This window comes from Nothobranchius furzeri, chromosome 6, assembly GCF_043380555.1.
Source record: "Nothobranchius furzeri strain GRZ-AD chromosome 6, NfurGRZ-RIMD1, whole genome shotgun sequence".
Lineage (NCBI taxonomy): Eukaryota > Metazoa > Chordata > Actinopteri > Cyprinodontiformes > Nothobranchiidae > Nothobranchius > Nothobranchius furzeri.
The window spans coordinates 55,613,498-55,635,531 of record NC_091746.1 but is presented as its reverse complement, the minus strand read 5'-3'; the positions used below and the strand labels follow the sequence as shown (position 1 = coordinate 55,635,531).

Here is a 22,034-nt window from a genome sequence, read left to right as displayed (position 1 = left end):
GAAGGCTTTTGCTAATTTAAAGTGATACAATACAACTTTTCAATACTTACATTTTTTTTTAGCCAATATGTGCTAAAATGAACCTTATTCAATTCTGGGCCTGGAGGGCCGGTATCCAGCATGTTTAATTTTAATTCTGATTTGTTAAATTTAGTGATGAATTCCTTCTGTAGATGCTAATGAAGGCTGCCTAGTTCCCCTTTATCGCCCGGAAATCAGCACAGCATGTCTTGGATAGTAGAAGCTAACCGTTAGCACTAGCAACTTCACCTCACAGCAGAACTCCTCCAGGATTGTGTTATTTGTGCAGATTAAGCATCCATGTTGCAAATCAGTGGCCTTGTCATGTTGCTGCTATCCATTCGATGTCCAAAATGTCTGAATATCAAGAAATGTGACTCCAAAATCTGCCGTCTGAAGCTCAGCTGTGACGTGAGCAACTTTTATGTCAGAGAAATGGTGCACCAGTACATTTTTCCCCTCAAGAATGACTTACAAAGCATTTATTCCTACTAGAGACCACTGCAAATGTATTGATTAAACAAGTGAACCACACTTTTAAAATCTGCAAATCATGCTCATTTCTAAAGGATTGCAGTTGGTTGTTTTTGTGCCCTGGGAAGAAACTGTTGAAATGTATCAGGAAGACTTTATTGGTGAAAATCACTGCTTAGATTTGTCTGACCAAAATATTCACTTTCTCTCCCTTCAGCAGTTAAACTTTAGCCCTGAATGTAGACCGCCATTTGCCGAAGCAAATTCATTGTGCTTTGCATTTATTCACATTTATATGATTGTTTGCCAGGCTAGTTAAATGTGGACATGTAAGTCAACTTGATTAGTTTAACATCTGTTACAGTTTAACAAACTATTCTCTTAGATTAGAAAAACTATGCACCTATATATAAGCAGAGAATGTGTTGGCTCAGTCATTTCAAATCTCTTACAGTAGCATATTCCAACTATCGGTTGTCATTTAACTACTGTGTATTTTGTAAAAATTTGAAGTTAAAGACTTAGTGAGCAGTGTGATAAAACTATGCATGTGAGAAAACAAAATACCCAACTGTTCAGCCTTTCCACACAATCACCACCAGCCTCAAAAAGCACTACGTCCCTTTCTGGACCACTTTCTCCGGAGCATAATTCACCAGAATTTAGATTTACCTCTGGTTTCTGTAATCACAAAGACAGGAAAGGATATCCTTTTTGTTACATCCTTAAACCAGTTTTGCTGTTTTCTCCACGAGATATTCAATTCAATTCAATTTTTTTATATAGCGCCAAATAACGACAAGAGTCGTCTCAAGGCACTTCATATAATAAACATTCCAATTCAGGTCAGTTCATTAAGCCAATCAGAAAAAATGTTTCCTATATAAGGAACCCAGCAAATTGCATCACTAGTCAGTGACTTTACAGCAATCCTCATACTAAGCAAGCATTTAGCGGCAGTGGAGAGGAAAACTCCCTTTTAACAGGAAGAAACCTCCAGAGGATCCTGGCTCAGTATAAGCAGCCATCCTCCACGACTCACTGGGGATTGAGAAGATAGAGCAGACACACACACGCACACACACACACACACACGCACTCACACACACACACACACACATACACACACACACACACACACACACACACACACACACACACACACTAAGCAATGTGTCCATGGTTACACCGTGATATGTGACACATCATCACTTTACAAGTACAAGTTATATATTTCTTGGTTTTTTTTCTTCTCTGTAAACCTTCCTCTCTTTTTTTTTTACCTCATTCACCCCCCACACAACTCCCCACCTCAGTCCCTAAACCACAATTAGATTCCCTGTTTACCCAGTGGAGACTGGCTTACGTTACTCTTTAAACATAAACACGGCGGTAATCGCTTTGTCTGTTTTTCACATGTGCAGCCAAGCAATCAAGCGCACATACCCATGTGGGGTTTTTCTAAGAAACCGATGGTGGTAAACACATGGAAGTCCTGTGGCCTGTCTTTATTTTGCTTTTTGTATTGGAGGTCATTTCTCATTTTTGTCTAGTCTTTGTGCGTGCATGGACCCAAAGTCCAGGATTTTTGTGATGCCTTTGTCTGGGGCCTGCTTCCCATTGACATGAGGTGGCAAGATTCCTGCTGTTGTTTTCCGGCACCGGTTAGCCACATGGTTTCAGGCAAGAGGGGAGAATTAGATGACCTTTTTTTTTTTTTTTTACCGTGGGGTTATAATAAATCTGTGCATCACACTATTTTCATACTCCTTTCAATAGCTGCCGTTCAGCAGGTTCACTTCGGGGAGCTCGCATTGGATGGTATATTTTTCAATGGAAAGATTGGGTTAGAGAGCCCTTTTTACACCTTTGTTTTTGTTGCTGTGTTGAATTTTTTCTGTCTTATTTTCCATGGTCTCTCCAGCCTCACCCTCTGTTTTACTCCTCAGTCTTTCCTCTGCTGCTCATTTAGGTCACTTGCACTCTTGAGGTTCTTTTCCTTGAGGGAAAGCAATGGTGAAGTCAATTCCCATGAAACTGTTAAACTTTCTTCACCACTAACAATGCTATGTTGTGGAAATGTTAATATCAGCTTCGGAGTTCTTACCCTGACCCTTTTCAGTCTTTTGAGTCACTCACAGTATTTAACAAAAAAACAATGATTTTTTTTGGCATTTCTTCATTAAAAATTTTAACAACTAGCTTAGGAATTTTGTCTTTGATCCTAGGTGTGTGTGTGTGTGTGTGTGTGTGTGTGTGTGTGTGTGTGTGTGTGTGTGTGTGTGTGTGTGTTTAAGTGGACACATTTTGAATTTAACCTCTAGTGCAAGGCTATTCAATTCTGGGCCTGGAGGACCGGTATCGAGCACGTTTTGGTTTTAACTCTTGCTTCAGCACACCTGATTTCAATCAGCAGGTGATTAATAGGCTTCTGTAGAGCCTGATGAGCTGCTGCACAGGTGACTCAACCACTGAATCTAGTGTGTTGGACTAGAGAAACCAGTAAAATGTGCTGAATACTGGCCCTCAAGGCCTGGTATTTAATAGGCCTGCTGTAGTGTGTGCGCATTTTCACATTGTGGGGACATTTTGCTGATCCACACAATGTTAAGCACCAGAGATGGGAAATTGTGGTGTCAACAAGTCATCTCCATGTTGTGTTTTTGTTCTGCTCAGCAACAAAACCAGGAGATTTTAATCAGCTCAGTGAATGAACCTGGTTCAGTTGCCGAGCAGAAAAACACGACATGGAGGTGACTTGTTGAAGCCACAATCCCCATCTCTGCTAAGCATCCTTAAACTTGGTTTTAAATATATAGTGTGAACTCACTTTTAGTTTAGGTTAGGGTTAGGATTAGAACCCCATTGGTTAAGATTGGGGTTGGGGTAAGGGTTAGGCATAGTGGAGTCACTAAAATGAATGGAAGATAAGAGAAGACAGCTTTATTTATATAGCAAATTACCTACACAAAGGCAACTCAATGCACTCCATGGAAGTCAATGGAGGTCAACACAAGTATATAAATACGTGTGTGTGTGTGTGTGTGTGTGTGTGTGTGTGTGTGTGTGTGTGTGTGTGTGTGTGTGTGTGTGTGTGTGTGTGTGTGTGTGTGTGTGTGTGTGTGTGTTTTCATTAACTTTTGAGCAGTTCTCATTACACAAGATTAAGATCATGCTATGATGCAAAATAAAAGCCAAAATGTGGATATCTGCAGATTTATAGTGAGGTCTTAAATACCAAGTTTGCTTATGTTTTCAACACATTTGCATTTGTCTCTAGTATAAATAAATACCTTGAGAATTGGGGGGAAAGCTCTGGCACTCTTGTTTCAGGAACTAGAAGTGAGTCAGAGGAGAGGTGAGCTAAGATGGCAGGATTTAGAGTATTATTTCCTGATATTTGCTTCTGATTGACTAACAGCTAACCCTAACCTGAAGGAGTTCTGCCATGTTGTGGCATTGCTAATGCTGACGGTTAGCCTCTACTAGTTGAGACATGCTCTGCTCTGTCCTGGACACTAAATCAAGTACAGCCCTCCCAGTTTTTAGACAAGATGGGAGAGCCCATGAATGCTAATTTGAAAAATTGACATGCAATTGTAACTGGCTTTTCTATCTGAGTGTTTCCCTATCTATTTCCTATTGGCGGCTTTTGCAAGAAGTAGGGGAAGAAGACTATTTTCATGTTCAGCCTGCATGTGAAACTCAGAGTGAATGTATGGTTTTGACCTCCCATCTGATGAAGACAATGGAGATACTCATCCTCACTCATCTACGCTCCATGGTGAGCCTGGAAATAGACCCACTGCAATTTGCATATAAAACAAACTGGGGTAGAGGACGCGCTCATCTACCTGCAGCGTCGGGCTCTGACTCACATCGAGATGCAAAAAAACACTGAGAACCATGTTCTTTGACTTCTCAAGTGCCTTCAACACCATCCAGCTGTGTCTTCTGCAGCAGAAGATGAGGGGTGCAGGAGTGGACGAACATCTGACTGCATGGACCATAAACTACCTCACCAATTGGCCACAGTACATGAGGCTGCACAACTTTATGTCTGACGTGGTTGTGTAAAATACTGGAGCTCCACAGGGTACGGTGCTCTCTCCCTTTCTCGTCACCTTCTACATCTTTGACCTCACCTACAACACCAGCAGCTGTCACCTCCGGAAGTTATCTGATGACGCAGCCATTGTACAGGTCAGTCATCATCAACTTTGACTGGTGTGAGCATAACCGTCTTCGCTTGAACACCAGTAAGACAAAGGAAATGGTGACTGACTTCCAAAGAACCAACACCAACCCCACCCCCCACCACCACCACACGCACAAACACACACACACAAAAACACACACACACACTCACCGGTAAACATCCAGGGAGCAAACATTGAGGTGGTGAATACCTTTAAGTACCTGGGTGTTCAACAGTAAACTAAACTGGTCCAACAACACAGATGCTCTGTATAAGAAGGGCCAGAGCCAACAATGATGTTGCTGTGTGGTTCAGTGCTGTGTCCTGTTCTTGTGGCCATGATCAAGCACATCTCCAGAGCAGTATGCATGAGGCAGCACTGCCAACCAGTTTGAGCATATAAATAACCGAGAGCGCTATTGATCCATAGTGTGACAGGAGGAGCAGTAGTGAAGGCAAACTCTCTTGAAGTCTATATCGTGCTTGTGGCTTTAGGGAAAGCCCTGACTATACTTTATTGCTTTGACGGTTATATTGGCATTTTGCTGCCTTTTAGAGGATGACTGAGTTTCTGCCTTTGATTTTCTTTTCTTCTTTCTTCCGCCTTTTAATGAAGTAACACAAGGAGATGTTAGGAGATGATGTCACCTCTTAATATCTCACTACCCTTCCCCCCTCCATTTCCTTCACAGTCAGACCGACAGCAACGCTAGCAGATCTCACACACAAGCGCATAGAATGAGGGAGGTGTGGAGTGACACTGCTCTCACATCTCCATCATAAAAGTCACAGTGCACCAATGATATCACCGTGTAAGCTTGTTGGTGCTACCAAGATCTTCCTGCCTTTCATTAATTGGGAAAGGTGGGAATTAAAAGGTCATTCTGCATGTAGAGGAAGGTGTCTTGTGTAGCATTATATCCACCTTTGTAAGACTGGTTTTGATGTTTGGAATGTTTGACTACTTCAAATTTGATACCAGTAATGTTGCGGTGCTCAAACTTAATTATGGGGAATCGTCACAAGAAAATATAAATGTTTAGTGGAAAGTCTGGGAGTATGAATGACACTGGTGGAAAGGGTAAAAGGTGAGCCGGATGGTAGGTGGGGACGGGGTAGGAGTAGATGGACAGTGAGCACATGTTCCAAGAGATAATTGCATTTCTCTCACCTGTTACCCTTTACAGGCCTTCAAGAGTGCCACAATGAGCTCATACTGGTGTGCTGGAAAGGGCGATGTCATTGATAACTGGTGTCGCTGTGACCTGAGTGCCTTCAGCAAAGATGGCCTGCCTAGCTGCAGTCCCCTCAAGCAGCCAACGTAAGTGTGAGGTGCCACCTTGACGCCTACAGGGATACTAGGGAGGTTTTCTCCAAGCATGCCCGTGGATATAAACACATTTACACTCATATCTGTCTCTGCTTATTCCTGGGGCACTAAAGAAAGTTGTCGACACAAGCACGGTCCCAGAAATTCTAATAACTGTGAGTTGGCCCCTACACTCTTCTGAAAAGAACATATTCTCAATCAGGGTGTCTTAGTAATACTCCAGAGGCCCCCTCTGTGACTCATCCTCTTCAGTATCTGTTGCTGTAAGATGTCCTGAAATGAAACAGTAGGTTAAAAAGGCAAGATTTTAGTGTCAAAGGGTTAGGGTTACAATTCTGACAGAACTTCTTTTGGATGGGGTACTGTCTCATGCAAAATGTTTGCCCAATTTTAGATAAATAACTGAATTAATAAGGGACCACTTTAGTACATTTGTTCTGTGTGAGACTTCATAATCCAAAACTTTGTTCTTTTTTTACCCAGCTTAATAAAATAATTGTTTTTTTTACTGTACGTGTTTTTGCTAATGACTCTAGCCATCATCAGTTTGCCCTCTGATGATTGCTAGAGTCATTAGCAGAAACATGTAAAATAAAAAAACATATTTTTTTTACTCATCTGTGTAAAAAAAAGAGCAAAGTTACAGATAATAAGGGGCAAATTTTATTGTAATGCTTCCTTTTTCAGTTCTAAAAGTTGTCATGTCAACTCATTTCCCAATGATTAAAACAATAGAATTTGGGTTAATAGTTATTTTGACTTTATTGTGTGTTTTTTTAATTTATATATTATATATATATTATAAATGTAATATGTTCAACAAGTCTTTAGTATGGCTGTCTGCATAATGTGAATTTGCTATATTTAAATACTAAAGTTAATAGTGTAACAGTTCATTTACTTTCAAGTCGAGAACCAAGAACAGCATCTGAATCTAAATTTTAGATGACGTTTTGAAGCACTGGGTTCAGAAAAAATAAATAAAATAAAATACTTAGATGGGCTTAACAAAAACAGGCAAATTTTATTAAAGTATGCAACTACAAGGATCACGTTATTAGAGTGTTTTAGCTTTTGGCCAATCGTAATTCAAAACTAGTAATTGCAACCTGTTGATGAAATTAGCCTAGATATTGTCTTATTGTATTTTCACATATCTTGTTTTTTTGTGTTGTTCCATTAGTTTACGACTTGCCCCTTACCTTGAGCCCTCAAGCACAACAGTGGCTCTGGAGTGGTTGGATGTAGAGCCTCTAATTGGATGCAAAGTTTCTGACTACGTCATCCAACATAAACGAGTAGAAGATCCTTCAGAGGCAGAAGTCTACACAGGTAACAAGGTTTCATTTCTAAGCTCTGGTTGATTAGGAAGAAAAACATTTTTATTTAAATTGCATAGGTAATTTTGAGAAGAATTTTTTACGTCATACACAGAATGCTTGATGATGCAGATTCTAACTTTGTATAAGCCAGTGCTTCCAGGACTGTCAGAAACACGATACCAATTTGTACAAATGATGTCAAAGCATGATAAAAAGGAAAGCAGAGGAAAAATGTACCTAAAATGAAATGAAAATGTACTGATGTTTTAACCTTCAGACTTAGTCAGGTTGATGCCATTTGGAGCTAATAACTTGTAAGTTCTGTCTATTCCGGACACATTTTTGCAGTAAAATCGGTTTTATATAAGGTTGAGTCAGAAACAAGTTAGGTAATTTCTCTGCCTCTATAAGTGTCTATACGTGTTACGGCCATTGTGTTTTCAGGAGAAGGAAGTGGTCATTGTTAAAATGATGGGCCCGGGTGAGTCAGAGGAATGAGCAAGATCTAATAACACTGAAGATATTATGTGGTGTGTTTAAAAAAAATGGTTCCAGACATTGGAAATTATGGTCAAGTTATCCATCACCCTAGGGAGGGATGCTGATGAAGCGTGGGCACCAGTGAGCAAAGAGAGGGCACAGACAGCTAGACAAGGCATGCTGGAGAGGTGAGGCTTGAATGGGGCAGATGGTAAGGGTGACTCACTTTGCAATGTGCCAGTCACCACTCTAAATCATGGTGTTACAGGGAGAAAGTAGAGAAACAGTCTTTGTTTTCAACTTTCTTTCTTTTGGTTTGATGTTCAACTCTGAAAGTTTATTTTAACGGTCTTTGCTTTTCTAGTTTCTATGTTTAGTGTGAAAAAAGTAGTTATTCTCTTTTACATCATAGCTTTGGAGTTTAGCAAACCAATTTCAGTATGAGATTTGGTGATAATTGTATTCAAGTTTTCAATTCAATTCAAGTTTATTTATAAAGCGCCAAATCATGACAAGTGTCGTCTCAAGATGAGAACAGACACAATATTCTTAACTGAGGCTGTTACAACCCTTGAGAAATTAGCGGTCCAGGAGGTTAGGGTGTAACACAAAAAAATAACAAAAAACTGAAAGAAGGCATTTAATATACAAATAAAAGAAAAACAACCAGGAACTTCTTAACACTATAACAAGAAGAAGGAAGTAGTTCAACGTCAGGGTCTCCAGGCCAAAAAAACAAACAAAACCATCCCTTTAGCTAAAACAAAAAACATGCAACCCTTCTCTAATGAAAAGAAACAAATACAATACCTGGGCTACACTGGCTGTCCACAAAACAGGAGAAAATGGTGCATCAAAGAAAAAGGCAGAGAACCCCTACCAAATACTTCCCAACTAATGAAAGAATGAACTTCTAATACAACCAGTATCCACTAAATACTACTGGTATCACAGTAGCTTATGCTACGCAGGTTTTAACACCTTCAAAATCACCAAAACAGTCTGTGCCCAGGAGTTAGGGGCTGGGGCGCTGGCTGGCTGGAGCTTTTATGCAGGTCCATTGATGAGGAGCAAATGATCCCAGCTGGGCACCCGGGTGTGGCAGCAGACCTGCAAACAAACACCAAACAGGAAGCTCTCTACTCCAAGAGAGCCCCTACAGGTCAATGGATGTAACACCACCCCCCATAAAAGATTTTTACACAGTAAAAATACAACACTATTAAGTTCTACCATGCTAAGGGTATAAACATGGTACTCTTGAAAGGGCATCGGCGATCACATTGTCTGCTCCTTTTTTATGTTTGATGTCCAGGTTGTATTCCTTGGCCAGTAATGCCCAGCGCATTAACCTTTGATTTCGATTGTACATCTGCTTGAGGAACACCAAAGGGTTATGGTCAGTGTACACTGTGACAGGATATGTCGTTGAACCGACATAAACATCGTACTGTTGTAGAGCCAGGAGCATGGCTAAAGTCTCCTTCTCAATGGTTGAGTAGTTAAGCTGATAAGACTTAAACTTAGCTGAGAAGTAGGAAACTGGGTGGTTGAGGCCATCTGCCCCTTCTTGCAACAACACTGCTCCAGCCCCAGTAGCTCTTGCGTCCACCTCCAGTTTGAAGACTTTGTCAAAGTTTGGAGCTGCCAATACAGGTGCACTACAGAGAAGAGACTTGGCAGAAACAAAAGCCTGTTGACAGTCAGCATCCCACACAAAAGGTTGCTTTGTGCTGCACATCTTTGTTAGGGGAGCCACCACTGTGGAAAAGTTCTGGCAAAAACACCTGTAATAGCCAACCAAACCCAGAAAACGGCGGAGTTCATGTTTGGTGGTTGGCATAGGGTAGTGTATGATGACTTCCACTTTTGCGTTTACGGGGCGTACCTGGCCATGACCCACTTGTTTTCCCAGGTATGTTACCACAGCTTTAGCAAACTCACATTTTACCAGATTCAGTGTTAAGGAAGCTTGGTCAAGCCAGCGGAAAACATCCCTTAGGGTGTTCATGTGATCATTCCAAGTAGAAGAATAAATTACAATGTAATCCAAGTAAATATTACAATGTTCCACATCACCCAATACCGAAGTCATGAGTCGCTGAAAGGTAGCTGGAGCATTGCACATGCCATTACTTTATATTGCAAAAAATGGTCGGGGGTTACGAAAGCAGAAATGTCTGATGCCCTAGGGGTCAAAGGTACTTGCCAATACCCTTTTAACATGTCCAGTTTTGTTATGTAGGTAGCTGCACCAATGCTATCTACACAGTCTTCCATGTGAGGTAATGGAAATGAATCTGGGGTTGTGACAGCATTCACTTTCCGATAATCTGTACAAAAGCGAACAGAACCATCTGGCTTAGGTATCAGAAGACATGGAGAACTCCACGAGCTGTGGCTTTGTACAGCCAAATCATTTTCAAGGAGATATTGTACCTCTTGCTTCATTATTTCCCTTTTAAGGGGAGGGCAACGATACGCATGCTGTTTAATCGGTGTCACACTGCCTACATCAATGTCATGCTGTATCACAGATGTCCGAGACGGTACGTCTCCAAATATGGTAGGGTAGGCCTCAATGAGGCCTTTCACATCCTCCTTCTCATCACTGGAAAGATAAGAAAGGTAGTCATTTAGGGTGGCAAGTATCATTGAATTTGAAAGTCGACCACCATGTTGACCTTCTCTACTTATTTTTAAACCATCATCATGGTTGAGGGGTACAGACACCAGAGCGACAGAAGCTGCCTTTGTAGTTTCACCACCAGTTTGGTCTTTGCATTCTCCTTCCCTGGACAGAAAAGGCTTCAACATATCACATGACACAGCCGGGTTTGGCGCCTCCTGTCAGGAGTGTGAACAATATAGTCTGTGTCATTTACTTTGGTTTTCACATAGTATGGGCCAGTGAACTGGGCTGATAGAGAGGGGCCCGATGTGGGCACTAGCATAATTACTTGGTCACCAGGCTGAAAAACATGCATTTCGGTCTTTTTGTCAAACAGATGCTTTATGTTGTGTTGGGAAGTGGACAAAGATGTCTTGGCTATGGAGCAAGCACGATATAGCCTTTCATGACACTGGGTGACAAAGTCAAGCACATTTGTTTGGGGTTGGAGACCAGAAGACAAGAAGTTTTCCTTTAGTACCTTCAATGGCCCTCGTATTTTATGCCCAAAGATCAGTTCATTTGGGCTGAAACCAAGAGACTCTTGTTTCGCCTCAGGAGCTGCAAACAATAAGAAAGGTATTCCTTCATCCCACTGTTTCTCAGTTTCAAAACAGTACTTTCGAATCATCGATTTTAAAGTCTGACGCCATCTTTCCAGTGCTCCCTGTGACTGGGGATGGTAAGGGCTAGATGTGAGATGTTTGATGCCAAAAGACTTTAATGTCTGTTTGAACAGTTTGGATAGAAAATTGCTGCCTTGATCGGTTTGTATGGTTCGTGGCAGTCCAAATATTGTGAAAAACTTAAGGAGTGCTTTACTTATTGCTGGAGCGGTGATTCTCCGAAGAGGAACAGCTTCAGGGAATCGGGTTGCAGCACACATTATCGTCAAGAGAAATTGTTTACCGGTTTTTGTTTTTGGTAGAGGGCCCACACAGTCCACTAAAACATGCTCAAAAGGCTCACCAACAGCAGGAATGGGACTAAGGGGAAAAGGTGGTACCACCTGGTTGGGTTTTCCCACACTTTGGCAAACCTTGCACATTTTACAGTACCTGGCAACATCTTTCTTCAAGCCCGGCCAGAAGAAATGCTGAAGGATGCGGTCGTAAGTTTTTGTTATCCCTTGATGTCCTGACCAAGAGTGGTCATGTGCCAGATGCATTATTTCTTCTCGGTAGCCCTTTGGAATGACCACTTGGTGTACAACACCCCAATCACCATCACCTTCCTGTTGCAGGTCTGGTCGCGAAACCCACTTCCTTAAGAGCAGCCCATCCTCAAAGAAAAACTGGTGTGACAGTCTTTTATCTTTGTTGAGTGCCCCTTCAAAACATTTAAAAAGTGTTACATCACTTTTTTGAGCTTTGCTCAAACACTCACGTGAAACGGGTAGAGAAAGATCCTCTGGGTTAATGGTTGGGCTCAGATCAACAGGCTCGAGTTCAGAAGGGTCGGCAGCTGATAGCCGGTCCTCTATCAAAGCCGATCCTAAAAGGGAATCACTCAAGTTTAGGTCCTCCAGCTTATTGGCCTGGGACCTAGTAAGGACACTAGCAGAAAACACATCAGGATGGGATCGCAACAGGTCATCTTCTTATAACAGGGACTTCGGTTTATCCACCACCACAGGCATAGGAATCACCTTGTCCCCTGCAATATCATTTCCCATTATGAAATCAACTCCAGCAACAGGAAATGACAGTCTTACAGCCACATCAAAGACACCTGAAGCCAACTTTGACTTTATAAAGACCTGTTGTAATGGTACTGGTACATAGTCCATCCCAATCCCTTGTACTATTGTACTGGCTTTACAGGATGAATTACTACTGAAGGGCAGACAATCAGACAGAATAAATGACTGGGAACCACCAGTGTCCCTCAGAATCTTTACTGGTTTCTGATCTTCCTGCTGACCTGTCAAAGAGACAAAACCATCAAAGATGAAAGGTTTAAAACATACATCAGGTTCTTCCAGAGCAGTTGGCAGTGGTGAGGGCCCAAGCGTTTTGATCAGGTTAACACCTTTAGTTGGCTTTGGTCCTTGAGGCTTCTGTTTACGTTTAAGGGCCCAGCACTCAGAAACTATATGTCCCACTTTGTGACAAAAAAAAAAACATTGTCTTTCTGAGTTAGAACTCTGGGAACCTTTGGCTGGGTGGTATGGCGGTTTAAACTCTTTCCGAATCTGATCACGAGGAGAAGAATCAGACTTGCTCACAAAAATGTTCTTGTGTGTTAAAGCGAACTCGTCCGCTAGGACAGCTGCCTCTTGGAGGACGTTCACTTTTTGTTCATTTAACCGTTCATTTGCCGTTCGCTCGGGAACACAGTTCTTGAACTCCTCCAGCAACATCAACTCGCGTAGTGAGTTAAAGTCTGTAGCTTTGCTTGCCTGGCACCATCTGTCAAAAAGCATTTCTTTTTCTCGGGCAAACTCCACAAAGGTTTGGGTGGCTGTCCTCCTCTGGGTTCTAAAACGCTGCCGATAGGCCTCAGGCACCAACTCATATGCCCTTAGGATGGCATTTTTCACTTTGTCATACACAAGACTGTCCTCCATGGACAGCGCTGCACATACCTCCTGGGCTTTACCCGCCAATTTACACTGCAGCAAAAGAGATCAAACTTCCTTGGGCCAATGCAGAGCTACAGCAATGCACTCTAAGGCATAGAAGTATGCCTCCACTTCAGTCTCTCGAAAAGGAGGAACCAAAACAATGTTCTTTCCTACATCAAACGAGGAAGGGGCTGGAGTAGTGGATGGGTTAACAGACACCCTACCCTCGTCCTCTTCATCCTTGTCAGGAGAAGAAGAAGGCAGTTCAGGGGACAGTTTCTTAGACTGCAACTCCATCTCACTTATTTTAATTGTGGTTTCAGCCTCTATTTGCCGACACTTCAACTGGAAATTTAGTTCATCTCTGCGTTCCTTCTCTCTTGCTTCAAGCTCTAGCCCTACAAGACGTACCTTTAAGTGTGCACTAGCATTAGAAGGTGCTGTCTCTGGGGAGAACGGCACAAACGTGGAAGAGAGGCTGGGGGCTTTTCGTCCACTGGCCCAGCCGTAGGGGTCCTGGCTCCTTCCTCAGCCAGCTCGTCCAGAGGTTCGGCAGGTTCAGGTACAGACGAGGCATCCGCTTCCAAACAGGAAGCTCTCTACTCCAAGAGAGCCCCTACAGGTCAATGGACGTAACAGAGACCATGAGAATATCATTTGAAACGCTCACTGTTGCAGTTTCAGTGCTGTGATACTCTCTAAAACCAGACTGAAATTCCGCAAACAGATCAAATCAAATCAAATCAAATCAACTTTATTTATAGAGCGCTTTCACATGGCCAAAATGGACAAACAAAGCGCTGTTTAAATGTTAACATACTTGGATGGCCACTATTTTCTCAAGGACTTTGGATAAAAATGGTAGGTTAGATATTGGTCTGATTCATTGGGTCATCTGGATCCAGAGAAGGCTTCTTAAGTGAAGGTTTGATTACAGCAACCTTAAAAACCTGTGGTATGTATCCATTTACTAAGGATAGATTTATTATATCTAGAATGGGGGCAGTAACCAAAGCAAATGCATCTTTAAATAATTTGGTTGGGATTGGATCTAAAATGCAAGTTGAAGGTTTAGATTAAGTTAATATTTTTGATAACTCTAAACGCCCAACAACTGGATCAAAATGGTTCAAACACAGATGAGGTTCTACAGTTACCTCTAATGCTGCCTCACTTACTGAGGAATAATAAATCACATTAGGGACGATGCTAATGATTTTGTTTCTAATAGAATTAGTTTTACTTGTGAAAAATCCCATAAAGTCATTGCTGCTGAGGGCTAAGGGAATAGATGTTTCAGACTATGATTCTGTGTAAGTTTGGCAACTGTACTGAAAATAAATTTAGGATTATTCTTATTCTCCTCAATTAGCGCTGAAAAATAAGCAATTCTAGCTTGTCAAAGCTTATTTTTATAAAGCACAAGACTATTTTCCCAGGATAAGTAGGACTCCTCCTGGTGTGTAGAGCGCCATGTTCTCTCCAATTTTCTAGAGTTTTGTTTTAAAGTTTGTAAATAAAAATTAAACCAGGGAGCCAACTTCCTGTCCGTAATTACCTTCTTTTTTAAAGGGTGTAGGAGTTGGTAAATGTAGTGCTTTAAGAGCTTAATATATTACCTCTACTTATGACCAATAAGCGGTGATAATCTATATAAATATAGAATATCAACCTGCTTGGTCTTTGGATGTTTAATCAGAAGATTCTTGGATTCTTTGTTTATTCAAGGATTGTAGAACACTTCGTCTTGATTCAAGGAAAGAGTCAGGTTTATAAAAAGTAAGAATTTATTTTTCAAACAATTAAAACATGACAAGTTAGCTAACATTTACTCTGATGGATGGATCTAGGTGGATGGAATGTGATGTATGGTGCCTATATGTGAATATGATGTTATCAGAGCTTTTGTATCTAGAAGAACTGAGTTCTGGGTGTATAAGGGAAAGAATTTGGTTTGCGTTAAGCTATGAGGTTGATTCTTCTCAAAAAGGCATCAAACGCTATCTGTGTGTCTACTTCACCCTTTCTTGGAGACCCTCTTCGTGGATCCGAAGGTCAAAGAGGTCAGATGACCTCTGGCACTGAGGGCTGTAGAGTACCCATAGCACCGACTCTCCAGTCCAGAGATGTCCCGGGTCACAACAGATGGATAGAACCATTGCATCTCGGAGGACTCTTAAGGAGTCGCAACAAAATCAGCTTTGTTTTGCAGGAAGCGTTTGCTGTGTCAGCAGTAGGCAGTTTTTAGCAGGGTTTTGGCAGCTTGCCAGAAATGCTCAGGGTTAAAGAGGTGTCGCTCCGGACAGCCGTTCCGTAGCGCTCTCTAGAACTAAATGCTGAATGATGGGAAGCTGGAATGCGACTCTGACTGCTGAATCACTGTAAGTGATTCTGTTTTAATATTCTCATATTATGATTTACTTGGCCAATCGGAGTGTGCCATGTTAAGGGATATTACCAAGAAAACCTCAGACATCACGCCTTCTTGAGATACCGGATGCTTTGATCTGGGGTAAAGAAATATCCATGTGTCATGAGTTTAACTTAACTTTAATTTGTCCTTGTGTCTGAGTGTGGGTGATGATTGCCTTGTCATATCAAACATTACTGATGACCATATATATGAATCATTCAATGTAATACGCCATTTCATTTTTTTCAGTAATTCAAGCACAGATTATTGAAACATTATTATTATCAATATAACATTTGTTAATTTAATTTCATGAATGATCAACTCATATAGGCTGAAGCAGTCCTCCTATTATAGAGAGTGGGCACTCCTGCTGTGTTATCAAAGAAGGCTTTGTTTGGGAACACAGGCTGACAACGTTCCTCCTGAAATGTCAACAAGGTTGCAGTATCCTTCTGGGCATTTAGGAAGATAGAGTGTAAAAACCACCTTGGAGAATAGAATCAGGTCTGCAGATGACCAGTGGCATGTAGGTCAATATGTAGGTGAAAATTGACCATTTCTGGACTTTACAAGGTGCAACATCATCTAATGCCACGCGTAGAGGAAGTAACATTATGAACAAAAGCATCAATTTGTGAAGGGCTAGAAATAAGAATATTGCCCTCTGCTACATTTCTATAAGATGCTGAGGACAGTAAAGATCGAACAGTTGATTTAAAAGATGCAACAGCTTTGTCAGATAGAGACAGACTATAGTGAAATTTCCTTTCATATCTCGAGAACTCAGTTATAAAAATTTCAAAGGTTAGCAAAAAGTGGTCTGAGAGGACTGGATTATGTGGAAATATTGTTATTTCCTCACACTCTATGCCGTAAGTCAGCACAAGGTCTAATGTATGATGGCAGGAGTGGGTGGAGCTATGTATTCTTTGGGTAAAATCAATTGAGTCTAAGATATTACTAAAGGCTACATTAAGGCTATCATTTTCAATGTCCACATGAATATTAAAATCCCCCACTACAATGACCTTATCAGTATTTAGCACCAAATCAGATTTAAAAAAAATCAGAGATCTGATCCAAAAACTCAGAGTAAGGGCCTGGTGGACGATACAAAACTACAAACAAGAGTGGTTTTACAGTTTTGCAATCTAGATTAGGAAAACTAAGAATAAGATGTTCAAAAGAACTGTAACTATTAATTGGTAAGGGATTGATTAGTAGGTCTGAATGAAAAAAATGGTTGCTACTCCTCCTCCTTGCCCTGTACTTCGAGCAATATGATGATTTAAATAATTAGAAGGAGTCGACTCATTTAAACTAACATAGCCTAACATTATGTAAGAGAGATAAAAAGCATCCCGGACCTATACGTGAAACTGAATTTCTAATTAAACAAGTAAAACTTTTTATAAAGATTTTTTTTAAATGTTTTTCTGATAATTACCAGTCACTCAGCAGACTGAACGTGAAAATATTCTCCTACACCTATCCCCTGTATTCGATTCTGATGACAGACAGTGATGATCTAGGATTTGAAAATCCTCACAGGTCTACGTCACACTGTGAATTAGCATTCATGGACTCACCCATCTTGACTGAAGACGGAAAGACTGTTGTTGTTTTAATGTCCAGGAATCAGCAGCGGATGTTTCGGCAAGCTTAAGCTAACCATTAGCATTAGCGACTCCTCCACATGGCAGAAGCCTCTCCAGGCTTGTGTTATTTGTGGAGATAAAGCATCAACGTTGCAAGTCAGTGGTAGAGTCATGTTGCTGTTATCCAATCTGGGGTGAGATGTTCAAATATCAGGAAATAATATTCCAAAACATAGCGTCTGAAGCTCAGCTGTGATGTGCCCAGCTGTTACGTAGACTCCCCGTGGACTGGTGCTGCCTAGTGGAGCTGCTGTAATGGCTGGCCACCATCTTGGATGCTCTCCATTTGCTACCAATGCCTTCATTTCAACTGGGGAAGGTGTTTACCCAACTAAAAAACACATTTTAACATGCTTTATCATAAAATCAGACATATGGTATGACATGATAGTTGAAATATAAATGTTTTTACATAAAATAAGATAAATTTAATTTTTTTTTTAAATATGTAATCCCAACAGGTGGGCTAGAAAAGTCCCAGAAAAAATCCCACGTGATCTGTTTTCAATAGTACTCTGGCTGTTGCAACCGTAGACTGTACAAAAAAAGTGCGTACTTACTCACTCAGCTTTGACTCCAGTTGGGTTTGGAGAGTGAGGAGACCCACCCAATATGGTGGCGTTGCTGTTACGCTCTTCAGTGCCTGATGGGGCATCTATGTATTCATGTCTATGGTGATGTGGGCAACATTTAAGTCAGAGAAATGGTGCACCTGTATCTTTCCTCCCCCCAAGAAGGTTATACAAGGCATTCATTCCTCCTAGAGACTGCTGCAAATGTATTTATTAAATGAGTAATCAACTTCTTCATGAAATGTGATTATCTTCATTGTTAAGGAAAGCTCACCTCAATTTTACTTGCAACGCCCAGACTTGATCACAAACAGACTTTGGTCATCTTGGCCTGGTCTGGGTGGGTACAGCTTGCCCCCTGTGTGGCAATGTTATTTTTACGTAGCCTAGCCCATGAATGTGGGCAGGACATAGGAAAGCTCTACTAAAGTGGTGCAGACAAGTGCACTCAAAGCAGACTCTCAGCCCTCGCTTTGCAGCTGAAATGCCAACCGGTCCGAGTTACAATCAAAGATGTTTACTCCACTGCATTCAGATCGTCATTGAATTGCGCATGTGGGAAGCTGCTGAAGGATGATTTTACCCACGCCAAACAAAGGCTCCCACATAACAAACCGTGCCCCAAACCCGCAACAACATCTTATGCACTGCAGACCTCATTTGGCTGTAAAATTATAACCTGTGGACCAATGAGACAACAGCAGAACTTTTTGGAAAGGGTGTCTTCTGTTACATCTGGTACATAATACTGCAGTTCAAAAAGGTGATCGGAGCAAAAGTCAAAATGACTTTTTCCAAATGCTTGTTTTTAGGTGGGGGGTGGGATCAAAACCAAAACCATAGGCTGATATTAATAGAAGGTCCAGTTAATCCATATACCATGGCCAACTTTTTGGGACAAGACAAAATAATGCCAAAGTAACATTTTTTCAAGATTAGTCATTCCTTTATACTTTTTCTTCTCACAACTCTTCTCTTCAGACATAGACTTGTAATCAGTTTTTCATTTAGGAGCTGCAAGTGAAACCAGTTTTTTAATGGTGGCCCTGGAGAAGCTCCAGTAGAACAATTTTAGGGATAAATACTTTGCTTGAAGGCATTTTAGTGGTTTTCTGGAAAGCAAGTGTTTCTCTTCCATTTTCCTTGTTCATAGTTTCCAAGACTGCATGGTTGATTTAAACCAGTGAGATTGCAGTCAAGCCTTCTTTGCTAAACATCTAAAAGTGGGTGTGCACTAAAGTATTATTCACTAGATTGCAGTAAAACCATAATAATCTGAGAGAGGAAAAAAATCGTCATCCAAAGTGTGAAACTGTTATGATGGTTGGCCGTCCAGAACAAGTGAGATTCAAGTATTAAAGATGAGAGTATTATGAAAAAAATGGCAGACATGTCAACACTTTACTCGAAAAGCAGTTTTAGTATGAATGACAAATTTCAAATCTGGTTGAAAATATTCTGATGGATCAAAGATCATTCACAGAGGAAAACTAATATCTTTATTATAGCCCACCTAGGGTCGGCGTATGCAAAACATTAACAAAGGCAACTCCAAAGTTATCATGGTTTAAAGGATAGACCTAGCCTTTAACCAGTCTCATCAGTGATAATGGAAAATGCTGCTTGAAAGAGTGGGGATTCAGCCCATGTTTACTGAATCTGGGGCGCATCCTTCCTCACTGAAAGTTGACACACTACATGAGGCTGGTGTATGAAAGAGAAATAAGATAGACAGCCTTGCTGAGTATGAGTCACTCTGAGAGCACACACTCAGCCATTTGCACACTTATACAGATGGCATAGACTGACTATATCCTTACAGTTGGATGTGTCCCTTAGTGAAAACAATATTTCTATAGATCAGCTGGAGACTCAGTATACTTATACCGGTTGGTTGTTTGATGGTGAGAATCAGTTATTTTTTTCTGATAATTCTTCTAACCTGTAGAGAATGTGGGATTATGATATCTCAGTCAGAAAATGCTGAAAAACACATATATTAGTTTATTGAATTGATGCATATTGTCTGGCAGATTAGCTGCAAGAGTATGTCACAAACAAACCAATAAACATTCCTTTGGGATATTTGCATTCATCCATCGATTAGGAGGTAGAGTAATTTCTGTTCCTGAGTTGATCCTTCCCTAATCTAGGAGACTGTCAGTAAGATGATTCAAATGATGTAATGTGCCACGCTTTCACCAAAGACTTTTCATTCCAAGCAGCTTCCTGCATGAATGGATGCAATTAGTCTTTGAAACCCTTTACAGTCAATGTTTTTTTTTTTGGGGGGGGGGGGGGGGGGGGGGGGGGAACTAGTATCCAAAAAATGTTCCTCTTGTAAATCTCCTGAGAATATTAGCTCAAAAGTTTTGAGCTGATTTACCTCTATTTAAAGCCAAGAATCTGGTTATAGTGGAAATGCCATGTGAAAATTAAAAGTATGTCTAGTTCAGTTCAAAAATCAATATTTTTTGCCCAGCTGAGGTTTAATTCCTAAACATCCACGGTGTATGATACTAGACATAATGCTGGTGGTCACTGCATTTTTTTTTTTTTTTTTACTTTAAGAGTGCATTATGTAAGAATAAAGTGACAAAGATTTCTGGTGGCCAAATTTGGGTACTGCAGTCCATTTTTATTTTTTTTAAAGCCACTTTCTCACTGCCATTCAGTGAGTTTCATGGCTGTTGCCAGTTATGGATCAGCACCAAAATATTCTAGATGACAACAGAAGGCGAGTTAAATACACAGTAAGTAGAGAAGTAGATACGTACATTGTCGTATCTGGTGTTAGCACTTTTGGGTGGTTTTCATTAGGGAGCATTTACTACACAATTTTTTCTAGCCGTGGCGGGGGGTGGCAGAAGGGTGCACACCCAGGCCGTTTTGCTGCTCTGCGTCATCCGTGAGAGCGGGGGGTTGGGGCGCGGAACGTTTTGCTTCAGTGCATCTTCCGGTTGAGGTGGGGGATGGACACCATCGTAGTATAACTCCACCATTAGAGGAGCTGGCCGTCTTACTGTTATAGTTCTGAATGACTTTTGAAAGGAAGTAAAACACAACTACTCATTATTTACTTCACACATACATTTCACTGTAATATTGAGTTTTTAGCAATTGAAAAAGTTTATTTGTTTTAGGGTCAGCACTGGTACCTCAACATTAGCTTTTAGCCATCTTTACCCAATATAGTAAAACAAAACAATACCTTGGCTTCTTAGAGGTACAAGAAATACCTCTAATTATTTAATCTTTTCTAAAACATTTTGCCGGCTGGTGTCAAATCACAAATCCTAGCTCTGCAGCATTAGCTAGCACAGACTATGTAATCGTACAGGTTCACAAATCACAAACAAAGACTGCGTCCTTCCTTATTATTCTTTTTAAAGGAGAAACACTGACATCCCTCCAGCCAGCTGAGAAGGAAATCTGTTGCAATGGAACTTTCTTTCCAGCGTGACTCAAGACAGTAGACTGTTTTGTCATTATTTCATTGGGCAATTTAAAGGAAGAATACAGTTTATAGTAGGACGACCGTGGCACAGGAGTTAAGTGCCCACACCATAATCAGAAGGTTGCAGGTTTGAGGCCCGCTCAGTCTGTCACTGTCGTCGTGTCCTTGAGCAAAACACTTAACCCACCTTGCCTGCTGGTGGTGTTCGGAGGGACCGGTGGCGCCAGTGCTTGGCAGACTCGTCTCTGTCAGTGTGCCCCAGGGCAGCTGTGGCTACAATGTAGCTCATCACCACCAGGGTGTGAAAATGTGTGTGAATGGATGAATGACTGTGTTGTAAAGCACCTTGAGGGGATCCTGGACTCTAGAAGGTGCTATATTAAATACAGGCCATAATGAAATAGAGCTGGGACAGCCCCATCTAGTGACTAACTTGTTTTGCGCATACTTGTAGTATTGAACTCCTCAATATACCATGGTATTGTTTTTAGGCCATATCGCCCAGCCCTATAGCAAAAGTATTTTCGTAATTTCAATATGTTTAAAACAATATCTCTATAGAAGTGCTTGATGTGCACTAATATGTCGCCATACAAACTATCTTCACAGTGGTTTACTTAACAAAGTCGTCCAAAAATCTACTTAATTAGAATGATAGTCCCCTAAATGAGAAATGCTCGGCCCCCGAATCCCCAGGCATCCTCTTGGAGTTTCTCTGTCAGAGTAATGAGCCATTAACAAGCATATGCGCGTGCGAGTGCGTGCGCACACACACACACACACGCACACACACACACACACACCGCTCAGTTGGAAGGGTAAAGAAGCGGCAGCACGCGGGAAGATTTTCTCTCCAACTTGTACACTTG

At 41.2% G+C, this 22,034-nt stretch overlaps 1 protein-coding gene across 2 annotated transcripts in view; it reads left to right on the top strand.

Annotated features, from left to right (window-relative positions):
- Positions 1 to 22,034, top strand: part of LOC107374609 (astrotactin-2) — a 548,261-nt gene that overhangs the window by 453,091 nt on the left and 73,136 nt on the right. For both annotated transcript variants that reach the window (XM_070552342.1, XM_054744913.2), the window contains exons 18-19: positions 5,881 to 6,014; positions 7,207 to 7,355. In XM_070552342.1, the coding sequence (XP_070408443.1) occupies positions 5,881 to 6,014; positions 7,207 to 7,355 (283 nt within the window). The remainder of the gene's footprint in view (positions 1 to 5,880; positions 6,015 to 7,206; positions 7,356 to 22,034) is intronic.